Below are 21341 nucleotides of genomic sequence, written 5' to 3' on the forward strand. Positions count from 1 at the left end.
ATTAACATGTAACTTATAGTATTTACCTCCATGACATGGCCAAGGTTTAGGTTCAACATTAACCCAGTGTTCATCTTTCAAAATCTGCAATCCTGGCGTGTCGCCACACTCAAGTAAGAGAGTTATCCTGGAGATGTTTGTATGCGGATTAACCCCAATGACACGCTCAGGACAAGGAGGATAGCAATTCATCCTTACATGATACGTTCCTTCTTTGTATGTGTCAGGGAATTTTTGAGCCTTGAAGTCCAAGTTTCATGGCTATGAACCTTACAATAGAAACCGCTACCTTCCTCATATCTCCAAAATAAGTTTCCAGAGATTTTCTAATACACACAAAATTGGAAAAATTATATAACACTAGAGAAAAGAGGGAAAAAACTCTTACTAATTACTTTTCTCCTAACTCTAAAATGAGAGTAGTATCATTAGAATAATGAATAAGAGGACTGATATTTATTCATTAAATAAAAAAAGGAGGACTATTTACTATCATGTGGGTTACATTTAGTTCAATAGGTAAAGTCCCTAATAATAAAATAAGAAGGCTAGATTCTTTTTTTGAGAAACAAACACACGCATGCACAAGGGAGAGGGAAATGGATTCTAACACAAAGGCACATCACAATTTCACTCAAAAGATTCAAATCTTGTTTATCTGTTTGGATTTTAAAATTTTTCTTGGTCTTTCTCTTTTTAGAAATAAACTAGTTTTTTGCTTTTTGTCACCTATTTAATATAAAAATTACTAAAATATGCAAATAAATTACCAAAAACAAAAGTCAAATGCACTTCAAAGAGACATTGGCCAAATTCTGATACCATAGTAAAAATAAGAAAAGGTGTGTTGCACCAAACCTTTAAAAATGATTGCTAAATACTCAGTTGACCCAAGTGGATAGTTACAAGATACAGAGCATGTTTGCTTCAAGATAATAATCCTCAAATCCAAAAGGAGAATTTTAGAATCCACTAGAAAACATAGGAGAAACCTCTCTAAAATGATATGAATGAGAAAAACTTTATTCTGAATTGAAAATCTGATTATAGAGTTGTCGGCTAATTTAAAGGCTCTATAAAACCTAATTGATATGAAAAAACATTCTAAAAGAAATCTTAATTGATATCCTACAATAATAAAACCCCAATTTGACTAAAAAAGTATTTAACCTAAAATCAAGGAAATAACAATCCTAAACCAAAATATTTGAAAATTAGATGAACATAGATGTACAAAGTTGCCCGCTATCACCTATCACAAATGGTCACAAGTATGGCAATGAAAACTCGAGAGCTAGTTTTTTAATGAAGGTGGAGAAGATGTAAACAATGAAGGGCTTGGGGGCACATAAACTTCAATCACTCCCTCAAGATTTGTGTGACCTCATCGAGGGCCTCAGTAAAGGATCTTCTTGAATACACCAAATCGCCACAATCACAAGTCTTTCTAGCTTCTTCATGTCATTCCTTGCCTCATCATTTTCTATCAACTTCTCTAATTTTTCTTTTTAAAATCTTTGTAGCATGCATAAGCCCAATCTATCAATGCCTCCTCTTCTCCTAGCGCAAACGCAACACTACACTAGACTTACAACAAATGATCTCTAGTAAAATTACACCAAAACTGTAAACATCAACCATAACTGAATTGGATGCTTTTTAAACCATTTAGGTGCAAAGCATCCAATTGTCCCTCTTATTGCTGTATTAGCTACTTGAGTTTGTTCTGCCAACAAAAGCTTTGCTAATCCAAAATCAGCAATCCTTGGCGTAAAATACTTGTCCAAGAGTATGTTTTGAGGCTTTATGTCACATCGGATGATTTGGGTGCTGCACTCTTCATGTAAGTACATTAGGCCTCGTGCTATTCCAAAAGCAATTTTTACTCTTTGGTTCCAATGAGGTCCGAATATCCCAAAGATAAAGCTAGCTGAAGAGCCATTACTCATGTACTCATATACTAGAAGCTGGTGCTGCCCCTCATCACAATAACCGAGCAAATGAACTAAATTCTTGTGATGAGTCTGACTGATCACGCTCACTTCTGTTTTGAATTCCTTCTCACCTTCTTCTACCACCTTACCTAACCTCTTTGACTGCAACAAATATTTTAGAATCTGATGGAAGGACCCATTTATAAACAGTTCCGAAAGCACATTATCCCACTGTTTGCTTGAAGCCCCTGGTTGCTTCTTCGAGCTCTTTATATGTATAGCTTTTCACATTTGTTGCAAGTGTGCTATCAATATTCCATTGCGAATTCAGCCTTTTGCGGTACAAGTAGATAAAAGCCACAATACTAGCTATGAAGAATAGGATATTAAGAAATGCAGAGCTGCAAAGGAGTAGTGCCAAGACAACTACCATAGACTGGTCTTTCTCATCTTAACCTATATTTTCCTTGGTGAGAACTATGCTAGTATTACTTTCGCGATATCTTCCATTGGACAGAGGAAACTTCTTCTTCCAACATGCTTATAAAGTCCTTTGAATACCGCAACAAACTGATCACATATGATAGAAGATTAAGAAAGAATTTACAATTAATTAAATTAATAATAATGATACCTATTTTTTGTTTGTGGCTATGTGAGCGTAGGTAGGAATTAGGGAATGAATAATACAATATAGAAAAAATTAACAAATACCCTAAAGACATTGGTTTAGAAGGTATTTTTAAAAACTTTTTACATGAAAAGAAAAAAGTAATTGATTTTTTAACAGTTTTTATATTTATCATAAAAGTAATATTAAAACGGTTTTAAAATAGTCTATTAACAAATGTTTTAAGGGTGCCTGTTAACAAGACTTTACAATATAATGCACCCCTACTTATATTTGGGACTAACCTAACTTTTCTTTTTTCTTTTTAGAATCTGCCGACCTAAGCCCTAAATTTAATTTTTTTTAATTATATATTTCTTATTATATAAATCTAAAACCGTAACTTCACCAAACAAAACGTGTTGTGTTGCGGTCTCGGTCGGCTCTTCTTCAAGTGTTTATCTTCTTTGTACTTCTAAGTAAAATTTTATTATATAGCTAAGTTTTAAGAAAAAAAAAATTATCTTCTAAAAAAAAGTTTCAATAAATTTAAAATTCTACATTGACTATAGTTCATTTTGCTAAAACTCTGTTAGTTAAGTTACAACAAATTTTAAATTCTACTTCAATTAAAATTCTATTTAAAAAAAAATCAAGAATTTTAAAATGAAATTTAAAATTTATTTTAATAATCTATCAAAAATTTGTATATTTTTAATATAATATAAAATTTATATAAGAAATAATGGACTGAATAGAATTAATGGACAAAATAGGACTGAAATGGATAGAATGGACCAAACGGGGCCAAATTGGACTGAAGGGGATCAATATGGACTGAAGTGGATATAATGGATCAAATAGAACCAAAGTGGGAAAAATGGGCCGAATAGAACGAAAGTGGATCGAACGGCCCGAATAGAATTGAAGTGTATCAAAGTGGACATAATGGACTGAATAGAACCAATGGATAGAATATGACCAATGTGGATTGAATAGGGAAAATGTAGACTTATTGGACCGAAATGGATAGAATAAGACCAATGTGGACTGAATAGGACAAATGTAGACTGATTGGACGTAATAGAACTTTAGTGGACAAAATAGACTAAATAGGACCGGATAGGGCCAAATTGAACCAAAAAGGATAGAATGAACTGAATAGAACCAATGTGGACCAAATAAGACTTTTGAATATTTTTCATTTTCATTGCATTTTTAGGGCTCATATTTCTAACTTCTAATGTCTATTTTAGTATTTTCTTTGTATTTTTTTAACTCAAAACTAAATATTTTAGCCTAAATATAATAAAATTTCGTACTTTTCAACTCAAAAATTAAGAAAAAAGTGAATTTTTGAGCTAAACTTGAAAATTATACCTACAAAAAGAAATGATTTAAGGCCCAATTAAATAGACTGAAGGAAGACTGAAATTGACTGAGTGTACCAAATTGGACCGAGTATAACAAATAGGGCTGAATGGGATCGAAGTAGACTTAATTGGACCGAATAAAAATTGCTTAATTTTTAGAGAGAACAAATTATTTTTAAAAATTTTAGAGAAAAAATTATACATTATATTTCAATACAAAATAATTATTTATTTTCATACATCGCATGGGTCTGCGATTAGTTATATTAAAAGTGAAAAGACAAACAATTACAACACTACTGATGACAAGAAGCATTACATCTCATGTTCACACAAGTCATCCAAATAGAAGTCCGATATTATAGCATCTCAAGTGAATTAATTTTAATTTCATCTAATAAACATGATAGATGGAAATTGTATGAATCTTAGGATAGAAGACCAATATTATAACATCTCAAGTGAATTAATTTTAATATAGACGGAAATTGTATGAAACTTAGGATAATGAAACTCGGTAGTAAATAAGATGTATTTTAATAAAGAAAAAAGTGGGTTCCAGTTAGCTCAACTAGTAAAGTCTTTGATGGTTGAATAAAAGATCTGGGTTCAATCCCCGCCTACACCAAAAACTGAATGGTGTCTTGGTCTGATGATAAAGAGCATCATCAGGAACGGACGCCATATGTTGAAACTCTCTCTCAAAAAATAATAATAATAAAGAAAAAAAATTTTCTTCAAAAATAATTACAAGTTGTAATGCTAAAATTCAAAGCCATTAATTATGAAAATTGAAAAGAAGAGCAACAGGAAAAGACTTGTGTTGTGGGTCTGTTCTTCGGGTTGATATATGTTTCGGAACTGCGGTCTTATAGTTTACAAATTCAACAAAAATAAATAGCCCAAACAGTGGGCTTTGGTTTTGTGGGTCGATTCTTCAGCTTGGACCTAAAATATATAAGCCTAACATATATATATATATATATATATATATTCAATTGATTTGGAAAATTTTATGGGCACGGGGGTTATTATTTGGATATATAGCATGATTTTAGCATATCAAGTAAAAGAAAAAGGTCTGTTTAATACATATAGATACAACTTTTCTACATAACTCTCTTTTTTTCTTTTCATTTCCTCTTGTCACCATTGTGTTAGAAGTAAAAAGATAAACAATTACAGCACTACTGATGACAAGAAGCATTACATCTCATTTTCACACAAGTCATCCAAACAGATCGAAGACCAATATTATAACGTCTCAAGTTAATTAATTTTATTTCATCCAATGAACATTCTAGATTGAACTTGTTTCAATCTTAGGATAATGAAATACTGTAGTATATAAGTATTTTGAAAATCTTTATATTGGATATGAATTTTGAAAATCTACCGATAGATTGCACAAAGTTCCGAGAAGATCAAAGATCAATAATTATTTATTAATCAAATATTTAAATTTCAAAATTTTGTTGTTTAAAATTGTACATAAATAATAATTTTATTGATAGAATAATAAATTAAATAAAATCCAATAAATAGTTTCGGTGGCCGTGGGTTGGTAATGGCCTTGCTGCGTTTTGGTGGCCATAAGTTTGGTTCGAACATCAATCTGAATTCCATTGCTGTTAAGATGAATCTTATTGTGTTTAGAATGACGTGGATAAATTGGCAAGTGGAATGATTTAATTGGAGAACCTAAGGAATTGTTTAAGAATGATGTGTACATTATAAATCTATAATACATATATTTAAAATTTTTTTTTGATACAAGATAGAATTTCTACTTTAGCCTAATAAACCATACAATGGTGTTCTCTTATTTGGAATTAATAAGCTTAGACAACAAGTAGTGATGTGTGTTATTGCAATTGATATATAATAAAAATGGTGACAATGATGAGTATATACGAAAATAATATTATCTTGATCTCAATTTGTCACACGTGAAAATATTTGCTCCTCATATTGCTAGTTTAGTATGGTTTATTTTGTTAAGTGCAACTTTTAAAGATCTCTCTTTAGGTACATATTATTTTAACTTAACTTATTTCTTGAAGTCAAATAAGCAAATGTATTCTTTCTCAAAAAAAAAAAAATGCAGAGGAATTTAAATTTTTCTAAACGACACTTATCCTTAATTTTAAAGTAAATATTATTAGGAATGATTGATTTGTCACAATAGATATTAATTATTCAAATTGAAAATATAATTAGGGTGAGCAAATGTGAATGACTTGACCCACTTATGTCATCCGACTCGGCCAATATAGTGGATTTCAACTATTTTCAACTGCTTCTTCTATAACATGCAAATTGATGTTCATGTTAAGTGGAATAATGAAATTTATAAAACCTCACAATTTTAGAAGGCCTCAATATTATTTAAAATTTTAAATGAAGTCACATTACATATACTTTTAAATTGGTAATATTTGTTAAGTGACACTTGTTAGTATTTCTAAAGGAGATGACATTGTCCCAAGTCCTAACACTCAACTATCGAAATTATAAAAATATACACCCTAAAATAGATCAATTTAATATTTAGTAATATTTTTTGTCGTGTTCCCACCATTGTTGGACCCACATGTATGGTTATCAAAATTTTAATTTGGATTGTACGATTTTACGATTACACCTGCCTAATACTATCTGGATCTTTCAAGGACCTTTCGTAAGATTGCTACGATCGTTCAAGATCGGTAGAATTGTATGATTTTGACAATCCCAAATAATTCTGATATCTTGTAGTCTTCTTTAACTCAACAGAAGATTTAGTTGGACTCAAATAAAAAATAAAATCTTAATAGACCCAATTTGGCTATTCTAAGGTAGAGAGATAGAGTGTCAGTTGGACTTAAATGAAAAATAACATCCCAATAGAGTGTTACGTTTTGAGGTTTTTGGTTTCTTTCTTTAAATGATGCTTACAAATGGATGTAGTGGTGTATGATAATTACATTAAATAGATGCAATTTTTTTATTTTTTTATGAATGAATGTATAATTTATATTATAATTTAATATATCAATGTGTTCTTTTTTGTTTTTTTTTTTCTCAAATAATATAAGATTTTATAATCCACGATCTGATTCTACGATCTTCGATCTCACCTACCTCCTATAATCCTATGTAGGACCCCGATTTTGACAACCTTGCCCACAAGGCTCCAAGAAAAAATTATCATATAGCCAGGGATCTTATACATGAGCTTTAAAATGTAAATAAGAACAAAGAAATCTTTTAATTTTGTTTAGAAATTGAACATTAATTAAGAAAAGAAAGATTTAAACCTTTGTTTTCCCCGTAAAGAAAACGCTACACACATACAAGATTTGATTTAAATGACATTGAATATTCAGTAATACTATAAATCATTTAATACACATTTATATTTGTAATATTGTTAGGTTCTAAAGATTTAGGATAAAATATTTAGATTCCTATTTTGTGTATATTGGCAAACCAAGAACAAAAACATGTCTAAATTATGTGTTAGATATTGCTCAAGATTATACAAATAAAGATTCAAGAATATTCAAGCTGTAGAAAGGAGAGTTCAAGTTTTGTGAAGCTCAACTGATCGAAAATTAGATTCGCTCAATTGAATTTTGTTTAGCAAGTCCAAGAGAGAAGAGTCAGTAGAGTTGGAGTTGCACATGGTCGTGTTAGTAAGTTCTACTAGAGGTATCATTAGATTTATGGCTAAATCTTTTGTAAACTTCAATTCTTTCTAATAGATATGTTTATCTTGAGGATAGTTAGGTCAAATCTTCCCCAAGTTTTTACCTTGAAACAATTTATTTCATTAGTTTTTCTAAGTAATCATATCGTTGTGTCTCTTTCTTTTCTGCTGTGCATGATATGATATTTTGCTGTTTAACCTAGAACTCATAATTAATCTAAGTAACTACTTGGCTAATTCACTAGGTTTAAACAATCTGTTTTAAAGGGTTTAAACAAACAAACAAATATTAATCCAAATCATGAAATATGAATTTATTGAATGGAGAAGAATTTTTTTTTGAATTAAAAAAAAAGATTATTGATTTTATTTTTAAATAAAAAGGATTACTGAACTGATTTTTTTTAATCATATTTTTGTTTCCTTTCGTTTAAACAACAAAGATGAGATTTTTTTCTCAAAAAAAAAAAAAAAAACAACGATGTGATTTTTTTTTTGTTGTTGTTGTTGTTGAAGAGAGAATGTGAATCTTAGGCCATGTACAACAATAATGTGAACACTAATTAGCCTTAGACAAGTCCTATACTTTATAGCCTATAGCTGAATATTCAATACTTCAATTCCTCGAAACTTTTGGAGCAATTTTTTATTTTTATTTTTTGAGAAACACTTTTGGAGCAATTTATTCAACGCGCGGGATTCTTAATATTCTCAAACCTCATTATGACACGAAAAGAGGTAATAAAAAAAAGCCAAAAACAACACTCTTAATTTGTTAATAATTATCTTTGGTAAACTCTGAAGATATTATATAAAGGGCTTTGAGTACTAAAACTAGTAGCCAAATATCCATTTTCATTAAACTAAACCAAAAGAGTCTGAGAAATGGCTTTGGCACCTTCAGACTCAGAGAGCCTTGAATGGTCTCTACCAGTTCCAAGTGTTCAAGAGCTTGCAATCCAAAAGCTTGATAAGGTGCCACTTAGATATGTAAGGGATGACTTAGACCAGATTACTCCTTCCAATCCTTCTCTTCGTGTACCTTTGATTGATATGAACAAGTTGGCCAACCCAGAATCCCATGAAAAAGAGCTCCAAAAGCTTCACTTTGCATGTCAAGAATGGGGAGTTTTTCAGGTAATTAATTAATACAAAAAACATTAGGCAGTACTTTTTGTTGTTGTTGTTGTTGCTCTTTCTTCTTCTTATAATACAAGAACATTAGGCACTATATATTGCTTTTCCTTCATTTTCCTTCACCACCTTAGAAAAATATTGATCTTGAGGAATATTTTGCTTAGAGATTTCTAATCAAAGCATGCCTGTTTATGGCTTTTGTAGTTCATGTACTACTGAAACTCTTCCTATTGATCAAAATTCACCTTTCATAATTGCACTTTCTCTTTCTTCTTCTCTTTTTATTCCTCAAATTATTTACTAATTTATGAGATTCAAAAGACCATACTTTCTTCTTAAAACAACTTTATCTATGATATGAACTAGAACCAATAACTTATAGTTTTCTTGGGTTCCAATTAGTTTAATTGATAAAGTATCTAATGGTTGAATAAAAAATTTAGGATCCAATTTTCGTTTACATAAAAAGCCGATTGAAGTTTTAATCTAATAATAAACAACTATCATCAATAGTGAATGTCATAAATTGAAACTCTAAAAAAAAAAAAAACTTATAGCCTTCAACAGCTCTTGAAGACAAATCTGATGTACAACAAAGTGGTAATAATTAATTTTGACTTATCTATGTCGCTCAAATAGATTACGTTTATTTTCATGTGCAGAGTTCATGTTACAGTTCATTAAGATGCAATCTCATTAGTTATAATATTATTCTTTGTTTTCCATATATATATATATATATATATATATATATATATATATATATATATATATATATATATATATATATATATATATATATATATCTAATTAATTAGCTAGTTGTTAATGAAACGCAATAATTTATACTTGTGTTACGTACAATTATGTCTACTTAAATTAAGTATGAACAGAGAGTACTCATCTGGTTATGGTTTTGAACAAATAATCATAAATTATTAGGTATTAGTTGACCAATTACAAACTTAATTTTAAAATTCAATATCGTGTACTAAACAATTGAGAAAGCAATTCCTCGTGAACCACACATGCATAAAGTCTAATTTATGAAATAATAAAATATTTTGTTTTTTTTTTCTTCTAAATGAAGTACTAATAGATTATAGATAATAAAAAAAGAAAAGAAAAAACACCGTCATGCCTGCATAACGTGTAAGGATAGAAAATAAAATTCCAGTCAAGAAGATATGATAGAGATAAGCCAAATTTTCTGTGCAGCTATCTTGACCCACTGAGAGAATAATTCAATTAGCAACATTATTATACAGTATTTTTTTTTTTATTTAAAATGTTGTAGCGTTAAATTGTAGGGAGAGTGTTTTAAAAGTATTTTTTTAAAGAAATTTTTATTGCCCTTTGACCAATAGTTTTTCATAGTTTTCTAAAAAGGAAAAAGATAAAAAAAAGAGAGTTAAATTGTTTGAATAGACAAAGAATGCATTCATAACATGAATGTCATCTGACTGACAATTTGTTAGCCAAAAGTCCATAATGTTTGCCAAGACAATAAGACTTTTTGCCCCCTTCAGTTATGCTAATTTGAATTTTCAATATAGTAAAACAGAACCGAAAGCTTGTTGGCTGAGTCAAAATTAATTACTTCGTAGTATTATTATTATAAGGGGTAATTATTTAGTAAGCAACACTCGTGGAGGTGCTTTAGTAGTAAGAAGCATAGCAACTCTTCACCGTTTGTGTCCGAATTCAATTTTTTGAGTGTTAATAATGCATTACTAGTCCAATCATATATGATGATGTTTAATGGGGTTGAAACACCGTATGTACTAATCATTACTAAACTTTAAACATGATTCAATAGTTTGTTTATTCCTTAATCTTGCAGATAATAAACCATGGAGTTTTTGATGAATCACTAAGCAAAATGAGACAGCAAGTTCAAGAGTTCTTTGACCTTCCTTTGCAAGAGAAGAAACGTTGGGCTCAGAAACCAGGAAGTCTCGAAGGTTATGGTCAGGCATTTGTGACTTCAGAGGAACAAAAGTTGGAGTGGAATGACATGATCTTCCTCAAAACTCTTCCCCTTCAAGATAGAAGTTTGAATTTCTGGCCAGAAAACCCTCAAGAGTTCAGGTAATAAATTCTAAGTGATCGAGTCATAAGATTGACCAACTGATATACATACACGTATGATTCATGCATATAGATATAGACACCTAGCAATATGCTCATATGATGGGATGCTAGCTTAAGCATAAATTTATCGAAGTCATAATGGGTGAGGTGGATTTTCCTTTTCCCAAAGTATAAGAATAATATAAGATAAGAATACAAAATCATTCTCCATGGAATTAATGGTATTCCTAAAATATCTTGGATATTAATTTTAAAATAGAAGGTCTTTTATTTATTTTATATATATTGAAGATATGGTAGGTTAATTTGGACTCTATAATAATTACACTTTATGATTAATTCAAGAATTTAGTGATTTTTTTTTTCTAGTGGAGGTGAAATTTAAATCCAGTTTCCCTATTCAATTATAAGAGATTTTAGTTGCCGAGTTAAGTGGAACTCACATAATAATAAATAGTCTTCTTATTCATTATTCATATGATTCTACACTCATATTTTTGAGTTTGGAAAAGTACTTAACATTTTTTTTTCTTTTCTGGAGTATAATTTGTTTTTTTCTTCCCAATTTGGTGTGAATTAGAAAAACTCTGGAAACTTATTCTGAAGATATGAGGAATGTGGCAGTTTCTATCGTAAGGTTCATAACCATGGGGCTTGGACTTGAGGCTCAAAAATTTTGTGACACTTTTAAAGAAGGAACGTACGAAATAAGGATGAATTGCTATCCTCCTTGTCCCGAACCTGAACGTGTTATTGGCCTTAATCCACATGCCGACATCTCTGGTATAACTCTCTTACTTGAGTGCGGCGACACACCAGGATTGCAGGTTTTGAAAGACGAACACTGGGTTAATGTTGAACCTGTCAATGGTGCAATTGTTGTAAACCTTGGCCATATCATGGAGGTAAATACTATGACTTACATTTTAATATTTGTTAGATTGTCATAGCAATATTGTAGATACCTACCGTTAACTATGATTTTTTTTTTTAAATTTAATTTAATTTAATGTATAATATCTCTTTAATATTCTGAAATTTTAATGTGGGTTTTGGTACCGTAAAGTCCACTGCTATTAAATAAACTAGCACGTAACTCTGTGCACATGTATAGGTACATTTAAAACCAATCACAATTAGACTTTTCAGTTTTTGCACCTAATAATTCACTTGCCGTAAAGATTAAAAAAATTAGATGGGGTACATGACACAAAATTGAACTTCAATTAAAATATAATTTAGAATCTAATTGAATTTAAACTCTTTGATTTTAGCACCTAATAATTTACTTGACACAAAAATTTAAAAAAAAATTAGATTAAACACATAGCGCAAAATTAGACATGATTTAAAATCTAATTGGATCTAGACTTTTCATTTTTGCACCCAATAATTCATTTACCACAAAAATTAAAAAATTATATGGGGCACATAGCACAAAATTGAACTTTAATTAAAATTCAATTTAGAATCTAATTGAATTTAAACTCTTTGATTTTTGCTCCTAATAATTCATTTGACACATAAATTTAAAATTAAATAAGACACGTGACACAAAATTATATTTCAATTTAGAATTTAATTGTATTTTCTTTCAGCTTTACCTATTATTATATATATAGATGATTACTTCCTTGAAATACATAACCACGTACACCCGAATTATTTGAAGATAACAGACTATAAGTTTGCAGTAGAAAAAGCACAAATGCAAGGTAAACATAGTTAACAAAATTATAGCATTTGCTTTGATCATGCAGATTATAAGCAATGGGAAGTACAAAGCCCCAGATCATAGAGCAGTGGTGAACAATTCAAAACAAAGAATGTCAATTGTTACTTTCTGCTATCCCAATCCATCTGCGGATATTGGACCCGCAGAGAAGCTTATCAAGTCAGGAAGCCCACCTGTATACAAGACCCTAACAAATGCTGAGTATTTTCATAGCTTTTTCAATCGAAAGCTTGAAGTTTCATTCATTGACAGCCTGAAAATCTCATTGTCATAAATTGGGCATTTAATGGTGAGCCCTACAATGGACTTAATCAAGTTGTAACATTTAAGTAATGGGTTAGTAGTGAGGAATAAACTTCTATACTAAATAATTTTGAATACGAATGTGTCAAAACGTGGCCTCCCTCGATATTGACATAAGACGGGTCATATTTGTATAATAGTGTTGTTAATCGAATCATGAGAGACTGAGAGTGTTGTTAATCTATCCTTGTACATCATGTGGGCATGATGGTGTTTTTTTTTTTTTTTTAACTTCATATTTAAAAAAAAATATTATTTCATAAATTAGAATTTATTTTCTGCATGGTTCATGGGGAACTTTAATTTCTCAATTGTTTAGTAATTTCCTTTGGCTGGCAGAATACATTGAATCTTGAAATTACGTGGTTGACTAACTTACTTCCATTAAGAAAGATTTATTTTGGGTGTTATCCTATCATTTATGATTATTTGTTCAATACCACATGTAAGGTTGTCAAAATCGAGATACTACATAGGATTGTTGAAGGTATGTGGAATTGTAGATTATAGGATTAAATCGTAAATCATAAGATCTTATATATTTTTAGATTTAAAGCAAAAAACACATTGATAATGACTTTGTATGTTAAATAATCACGTAAATTATAAATTCATCCATAAAAAAAATTAAGATTTCCATTATATGATGTAATTTGCATGTTCTACATCGCTAAGTCTATACTAACAAAAAAAATATATTTAAGTTTTGACCAAATATATTTAAAAAGTTCAATAACTGTTTAATTAGCAACCAAATACCAAAATATTTATCAAAACAAATGGAAAATATTTTCTAAGTTCTAAGTTCCAAGTTTGAAATCCAAAATAAGTTAGCAAATTGAAACTAGCTAACTACAATATAAAATCCAAAAGCAAGATGAATTTTAAGGTAAAGTGAACATTTAATTATTTTCATTCTAAGGTTTTTATAACCACCGTCCTAAATTCCTAATCATCATCATCCATTTCATCAACTATGTAGACATTATATATTAGTGTACTAGAGCTGCAACAGACATCAAGATACAATTTCACACTCAACTATTCAAGTTATACCACTTAGTAACAATTAAAGAGCATGCTAAAAAAAAATCAATCAATTAATATACAAATACTAGCATAACTAATAAAATTATATATATGAAAAATATTTTAGTAATATTAGAACACAAATTAGTATATTGATCAAAAAAAATTTAACAACATTATAGCTTAAAAGAAATCAAAGCCAACATCAAATTCTTCATTTTGAAATCCAAAATAAGTTAGCAAATGGAAACTAGCTAACTATAATATGGAATCCAAAAGCAGGATGAATATTAAGGTAAAGTGAACATTTAATTATTCTCATACTAAGGTTTTTGTAACTACTGTCCTAAACTCCTAATCATCATCATCATCCATTTCATCATCTATGTAGACATTATATATTTGTATACTAGAGCTGTAAAAGACATTAAGATACAATTTCACACTCAACTATTCAAATTATATCACTCAGCAACAATTAAAGAGCATGCTCAAAAAAAATCAATCAATCAATATTCAAACACTAGCAAAACTGATAAAATTATATATATATATATATATATATATATATATATATATATATATAATATTTTAGTAATATTAGAACACAAATTAGTATATTGATCAAAAAATTAACAACATTATATCTTAAAAGGCAGCAAAGCCAACATCAAATTCTTCATTTAGAAATGATGAAGCATTTATTCATTTTGATTATAAGTGAACTAGAAATTAGAAAACATTTTCTTAGGTTAACATAATTTTATAAAAATAAAATAAAAAGTCATACCATCACAACATGACAAAATAAAAACCCTTAAAGTTTCATTAAAACAAAAAAAATTTCCTAAAAAAAAAAACCAAATTTTTTTGTTTTTAGTAGGATCGGTAGGATTCCATACGATCTTATGATCCTATACGATCCTACCATTTTAAAAATCAGAGGGCGATTCTAAACGTTTTGGTGATGTGGGATCGTAAAATTGTGCGATTCTACGATCCAGTTCGCAATTTTGACAACTATGACCATATGTGTTCGCACTTAGTTTAAGCTTTTACTGAATATCATATAAGCAACACACCTAATTGTAACAGTATAATAAATCATAGCGTATCATCATCTAGCTGATTAAATAGTATATAGAAATTAAGAGTACGTTATAATGAGACAACATTTAACTGTAATGTGAACGCTGTGCGTAATTGACTTTTATATATATATATATATATAAGTGAATTATTATCACTTCATCGTTGGACATCTAATTTGTCTTCAAGATCTCTTGAAGCTAGTACTGCCTAATGTGAACAAAGAATAGAGAAGAAGAAAAAGAGTTGCATTTATAATAGGTGAATTTTGATCAATATAGGAAGAGCTTCATGAACTACAAAAGCCACAAACAAGCATGCTTTAGAAATCTCTAAGCAAAGTATTCCCCCAGAAGTACTACCTAATGTTCTAGTATTAATCACCTGAAAAAACTCCCCATTAATTCATGGCATGCAAAGTGAAGCTTTTGAAGTTCTTTTTCATGGGACTCTAGGTTGACCAACTTGTTCATATCAATCAAGGGTACACGAAGAGAAGGATTGGAAGGTGTATTGGTCACAATCTGGTCCAAGTCATCTCTTGCATATCTAAGTGGCACCTTATCAAGCCTTTGGTTTGAAAGCTCTTGAACTTTCTAATACCCTACTGTACGTACCTATGAATTCATCAATAAACTAATTAAGATGAGGTAGGACGCAATGCATGTGACAAAGTTACAAAGTATATTAGATGGAGCAAAATCAAAATAATTTAGGGAAAAATATAATAGCAGAATAGAATAAGTAATGATTTTAATTAATTGGGTACCTCTTGGTTAGAGTAAGAGGTGGGCTTGACCCTAATAAATTTAACCACTTGACCTTGAATAGCATCATAGACCAAAGCTTAAAAGGTTTCACTAGCACCAGTGGAAGCATTTTCAATGGAAGAAAGGGATCCTCAATGTAAGTGTAGGAGTCATACAAATCAAAGCCCTGGGAGAGAGAGACCATATATATATTAAGAGGATTTAAAAAGTTAGTTATGGCTTCATAAAATGTTAAAAAATACCTCTAATTTAATTAGATAATTTTTATTCTTAAAAAAAAAATTAAGGTTAAAATTGTAATTCAACAAAACTTAGATATTTCTTCATTTTTTTTTCTTTTCTTTTTGACAAATTACACCCATGCGTTCGTTGATTCAATTACCCAATCACGTACCATTTTATTTATTTTAAAAATATATATGGGCTAATAATTGGTTGTCAATTTTTTTTTTTTTTTTTTTGGTTAAATTTTTAGAGTTGATCATCTATGGATTGTGCTTGCTTGGGCTGATATGTGGTTGTTTGAGCTAATTTGTGATGGTATCCGGGCTGATCTGTGGAGACGGGGCAAGATTTTGGAGGGAGGGGGGCCAAATTTTATTTTCCTTTGGCCCAATTTGAATTAAGCCTTAATATATCTTCAAAGTGGGGAGGTCAAGGTCACTTTGAGGACGTCATCTCTACTCATAGATGTGTTCATCTTACATGTTGTGAGAGGAAGTGTAGCATCGTGGACATCGGTTGATGCAACAATGTCTAAAAAAATAACTCACAACATGTGAATGAAGTTTCTGAGTATATGGTCTCCACCAACGGTGAGACATTGTTTGCTTGCAACCAATGTAAGATAAATTTTCCTCATCGAACTACCATGAGATAAACCAAGAGAGAAAAGGAAAGAAAAAACTTTTTTTTCTTTCAGATTTGTATGGTCTTTATCATTTCAGGCTCTGTCCTGCTCCTGAGTCCTGATGCAGCTCCTTTTGTTTCTTAGTTGAATACATTCTCCAGTTTACCCAAAAAATAAATAAAAACCAAGATAGGTTCATGGAATAAGGCATTCATTTACTATGAAGGACTTGTTGGCTTGTTGCACTTAATATAAGTGCACTAACTAGTTTCTTCTCAAAAAGATCAAATACACCTTTTCTTTCGTGCGAAACTTTCTATTATCATGTGACACATTATGTTTCGAACGTTGCCTTGGTACGGGGTTTTTTTTTTTCATTCATTTTTTAGCAAAAAAAATCAATTTTCTTATCAGGCCAAAACAGAAAACCTTTATTGTTTTTGCAAATTAATCCTTTGAGATTGTCTTCAACTATGTTTAGAATGCCACACATGACAATTTGTACACCTGTAGCATTACTCATTTTTTTGGCCTTCTAAAAAGTGTTGAGGGAAAAAAAAAATTCAACTTACATTTTTCATTTTGTCAAAAAAAAAAAAAATCACTTATTTATCTCCAATTTGGGGGCCTCTCTTTTAGTAGGAGGCGCAGGCAATGATCTAAGCCCTTATTGTGAGATTGAAGCAATCAATTCATAATTCAAATTGTGATTAATTTGTGTATGTAATCCCCACATAATCAAAACGGGTTCTATTGCAATGTATTATTTAAATAAAGAAAATGTAATCTTTTACTTTTATTTAGTGGATGTAGACGATGTGGCTGAATCACGTAAAATTCTAACTTCTCTCTCTTCTTTTTTTCATACTCTATAACAAATTTCTACAAGATTGCAAGACGTAGAAAGTTCTTAAAAGTCGCTTCATTGCCTCAGTTTGAGAAGCTTGGCTTTGTTCAAAAAACCATGGGATCCTTTATTGGCAGCTCTAGAATATTCGACAGGTAAATAAAGAAAAATTCAACTTTTATTTCAGGTAAATAAAGAAAAGTCTCATTGTGGAGGGCTAACCTCCAGTCTTTTACGCCAAGGTCAAAGATATGGGCTTTATCATATAAAGGAAGAAAGGGCCGCCTCACCTGACTTGACAAGCACAAATGGAAATTGTGCCTGTTGTTGACAGTCGTAACCATTATATTGGATTGTATTTAGAACCAAAATTATGTATTTTTTCTTCTTTCTATAGGCACTTTTATAGTTTATTTTTTTTTTTTGTAAATTTTATTTTGAGGCTTTTGTTAATTTTTTCCTTTAACATAAATTAAAGTATGTTATATATCCACAACTGATCTCCACCATGAGATTCGTAATTGAGGTATGCTAAGAATCTGAGTCTCCTTTAGTCTCGGTTCTCATATTACAAATCCAAATCAACCCAAACACAAGAAATCTTTAATCTGACAAGAATCACGCAAAAAATGATTATATAAACCAATAAAACAAAATCATTTTGAACAAGGAATCCAAGCTTACAAGTTATAACTAAGAAGGTGAAATACACCAAAGGGATAATACACGAGAGCCTTATAGTAGAAAACAAACCGCAATGCAAGAGACAGGAAACCAACCACTATTGGCCAAATTCTGATACCATAATACAAATAAGAAAAGGTATTTCACCAAACGTTGCAAATGGTCACAACTATGGACAATGAAAACTCAAGATGACCTATTTTTTGAATGAAGGCGGAGAAGAAGTAAACAATGAAGGGCTTGGGGGCACGGAAACTTCAATCACTCCCTCAAGCATTTGTGTGACCTTTTTCATTGAGGGCCTCAGTGAAGGATCTTCTTGAATACACCAAATCGCTACAATCACAAGCCTTTCTAGCCTCTTCATATCATTTCTTGCCTCTTCATCATTTTCTATCAACTTATCTAATTTTTTATCTTTGTAGCATTCATAAGCCCAATCTATCAATGCCTCCTCTTCTCCCAGTGCAAATGCGACGCTAGACTTGCAACAAATAATCTCTAGTAACATCACACCAAAACTGTACACATCAACCTTAACCGAAATAGATGCTTTCCTAAACCATTCAGGTGCAAAGTACCCAATTGTCCCTCTTATTCCTGTCCGAGCTGCTCGAGTTTGCTCGGCCAACAAAAGCTTTGCTAATCCAAAATCAGCAATTCTTGGTGTATAGTACTCGTCTAGGAGTATGTTTTGAGGTTTTATGTCGCAGTGGATAATCTGAGTGCTGCACTCTTCATGTAAGTACATTAAACCTCTTGCTATTCCAAAAGCAATTTGCACCCTTTGGTTCCAATGAGGCCTAGATATCCCAAAGAGAAAGCTAGCTAAAGAGCCATTACTCATGTACTCATAAACTAGAAGCCGGTTCTGCCCCTCATCGCAATAACCGAGCAAACGGACTAAATTCTTGTGATGAGTCTGACCGATCACGCTAACTTCTGTTTTGAATTCCTTCTTACCTTCCTCTACCACCTTACCTAACTTCTTGACTGCGACAAATCTTTTAGAATCTGATGCAAGGACACCTTTATAAACCGTTCCAAAAGCACCTTTTCCCACTGTTTGCTTGAAGCCTCTAGTCGCTTCATCCAGCTCTTTATATGTATAGCTTCTCACATTTGTTGCAAGTGTGCTATCAATATTCCATCCTGAATTCCGTCTTTTGTGGTACATGTAGATAATAGCCACTATACTAGCTGAGAAGAAAAGGATATTGAGAAATGCAGAGCTGCCAAGGAGTAGTGCCAAAACAACTACCGCAGACTGGCCTTTCTTCTCTGAACCAGGGTCTATAAGTACCTTGATGAAAGCTTTTCTCGTAATATTTGCGCTAATTCTTCCATTGGACAGAGGATACTTCTTCTTCCAACAATAATCACCTGCTTTTTCATAAATGGTCACAACACACATGCAATCGTCAAGGCATTGTTGTTTACACTCTGTCTCATTAACCCCTTGAAGAAAGCTGTAATCCGACAACGGCCAGTCCATATTTGAGAGCTGTACAAACTTTACACGCTCTTTATTTGCTTCCCATCCATTATCGCAGCTGGGTAATGGAAAATTTGGTTTACACCCTGCCCAACCATTGGATGGGTCTAAGGGAGAAAATCCAGTAGGACACGTACAAAATGTTCTTCCGTTCCCACTTGATTCATCTGAGGTTTGACAAATGCCGTTGAGTCCACATAACCCACCTACAAAAGTATTAGCATCAAATCTGCCACATGTATCATCAGGAATGCTTTGCACTTCAATCCAGGATGAAGAAGAACAGCTCTCAAGTCCATCACTTGTGGGCTTCTCCTTTCTGGGGTGACTGTATAATCTGAATCCTCCATCAGGATCAATTCTAGCCATGTGGTAGAAGGATTCTTTTGAGCCTGGATTTTTCTCAGTAAGGCTGTAGCTGTTGGTGGAGTTGTTTGCGTCTAGGATGTACATGCGTCCATCCTCAGTAAAGTTCAACACTGATTTCCATTGCATTGTCATAGTGGCATAATAAGGTCTTCTAATTTTTTCAGACAATAAATAATAAAGCACGAAATTGCCATCCAACTGTAACGAAGCTTCAAAGCGCCCATCAGAATAATTAGTGTCAGATTGGTGAGACCTGAGTGCGGTGTCCATGGGCAGTATTTGGCCAGGCAAAATTGTATCAGTAGGCTCATTGAAGCTTTCCCATATAATATTATACTGTTCATCTAAAATCACCAAGTTCCCACTATCCAGCATAACAAAGCAACTGGATTTGGAAGAACCATTCATTTGAGGCTTCCATAACTCACTGTCTTGATCAGGGTCATTGAGAACAAACTCTTTGTTGCTCGACTGCTTCAGTACTGAACCTTGTGGTGCTGGTTTATTGCCATTTGCAGACCAAACTATAGTTGGATCTTTTGTTTTATTAAACCAAACTGCAAGCAAAAATTGATTCTTTTTCTCACTACTTTCAAGGGGATGGAATCCAAAGGCAAATTCACCTGAAGGGGACTTGATAAATGGATCAATTCCTGGCAGTGCAACAAAAGGTGATTTCGGCATTTTTTTACAGTCATCTTTGGTGTCGGTGAAAACAGTGGGAAGGAGAGGAACAAGTAGAAGTAGAAGCAAGAGAGAACAACAATGAGGAAGTGTTGAAGAAACCATTGCAGGTTTTGTATGGCTTATGGGTTAATGAGTTAGAAAGAACCCATGACAGAGTTTATATGGAAGAAAATGTCTAAGCAGTAGTTCCAAGTCTTACTATTAATTTTCATGGTCTGACTTTTTCAGATGTGTAGCATGAATACTTCAACAATTCAACTGGTGGCAATATCCGTATCCATGTGAGTACGATTAGACATGTATCCAACTTTTGAATTCCTTTAATCAATAGCTTCTTAAGAATCTAATAAAAAAAAGAATCTAAAGTCTTAGAAACGTGACATTCTAAATTTATAATATTTGTTCCCTTTCAAAAGATAAAATTATAAGAAAAAGGTTTTGCGGCTAATAGTTGGGCTCTTGGACATATGTTTTTTTTTTTTTGGTTGCCACATAACTCGTTATGTAGCAATTATTGCATACTCGTATGCAGTAAAACCTTTCTCAAATTATAATATATGTTCTAAACCAAGAAATTGCTATTTCAAGAGGAAAGAATTACTAGTCTTTTAGTTTATGTTTTGAATTGATTTTTTTTTTTTGGA

General features: G+C 31.4%; 2 protein-coding genes and 1 pseudogene across 2 annotated transcripts; 1 reads left to right on the forward strand and 2 right to left on the reverse strand.

Annotated features, from left to right (window-relative positions):
- Nucleotides 1-1560: 1560 nt before the first annotated feature.
- LOC142617052 (G-type lectin S-receptor-like serine/threonine-protein kinase RLK1) lies at nt 1561-2157 on the reverse strand (annotated as a pseudogene).
- A 6287-nt stretch (nt 2158-8444) lies between these two features.
- Nucleotides 8445-13057, forward strand: LOC142617435 (oxoglutarate-dependent flavonoid 7-O-demethylase 1-like). Its single transcript, XM_075790308.1, has 4 exons — nt 8445-8745; nt 10589-10836; nt 11420-11744; nt 12600-13057. The coding sequence occupies exons 1-4, from the start codon at nt 8494-8496 to the stop codon at nt 12846-12848; spliced, it is 1074 nt and encodes a 357-aa protein (XP_075646423.1). The 5' UTR covers nt 8445-8493; the 3' UTR covers nt 12849-13057.
- Nucleotides 13058-18086: 5029 nt separating this feature from the next.
- On the reverse strand, nt 18087-20809 carry LOC142617312 (G-type lectin S-receptor-like serine/threonine-protein kinase LECRK3). Its single transcript, XM_075790099.1, has one exon. The coding sequence runs from the start codon at nt 20797-20799 to the stop codon at nt 18343-18345; it is 2457 nt and encodes an 818-aa protein (XP_075646214.1). The 5' UTR covers nt 20800-20809; the 3' UTR covers nt 18087-18342.
- Between the last annotated feature and the right edge of the window lie 532 nt (nt 20810-21341).

Source organism: Castanea sativa, chromosome 11 (genome assembly GCF_040712315.1).
Source record: "Castanea sativa cultivar Marrone di Chiusa Pesio chromosome 11, ASM4071231v1".
Classification (NCBI taxonomy): domain Eukaryota; kingdom Viridiplantae; phylum Streptophyta; class Magnoliopsida; order Fagales; family Fagaceae; genus Castanea; species Castanea sativa.

Excerpts from the sequence above, each read along its gene's own strand:
- LOC142617435 (XM_075790308.1), top strand. The coding sequence starts at position 8,494 with ATGGCTTTGGCACCTTCAGACTCAGAGAGCCTTGAATGGTCTCTACCA. Across the intron at positions 10,837-11,419 it reads GAAAACCCTCAAGAGTTCAG|AAAAACTCTGGAAACTTATT; the intron begins GTAATAAATTCT and ends GGTGTGAATTAG. Across the intron at positions 11,745-12,599 it reads ACCTTGGCCATATCATGGAG|ATTATAAGCAATGGGAAGTA; the intron begins GTAAATACTATG and ends TTGATCATGCAG.
- LOC142617312 (XM_075790099.1), bottom strand. The coding sequence starts at position 20,799 with ATGGTTTCTTCAACACTTCCTCATTGTTGTTCTCTCTTGCTTCTACTT.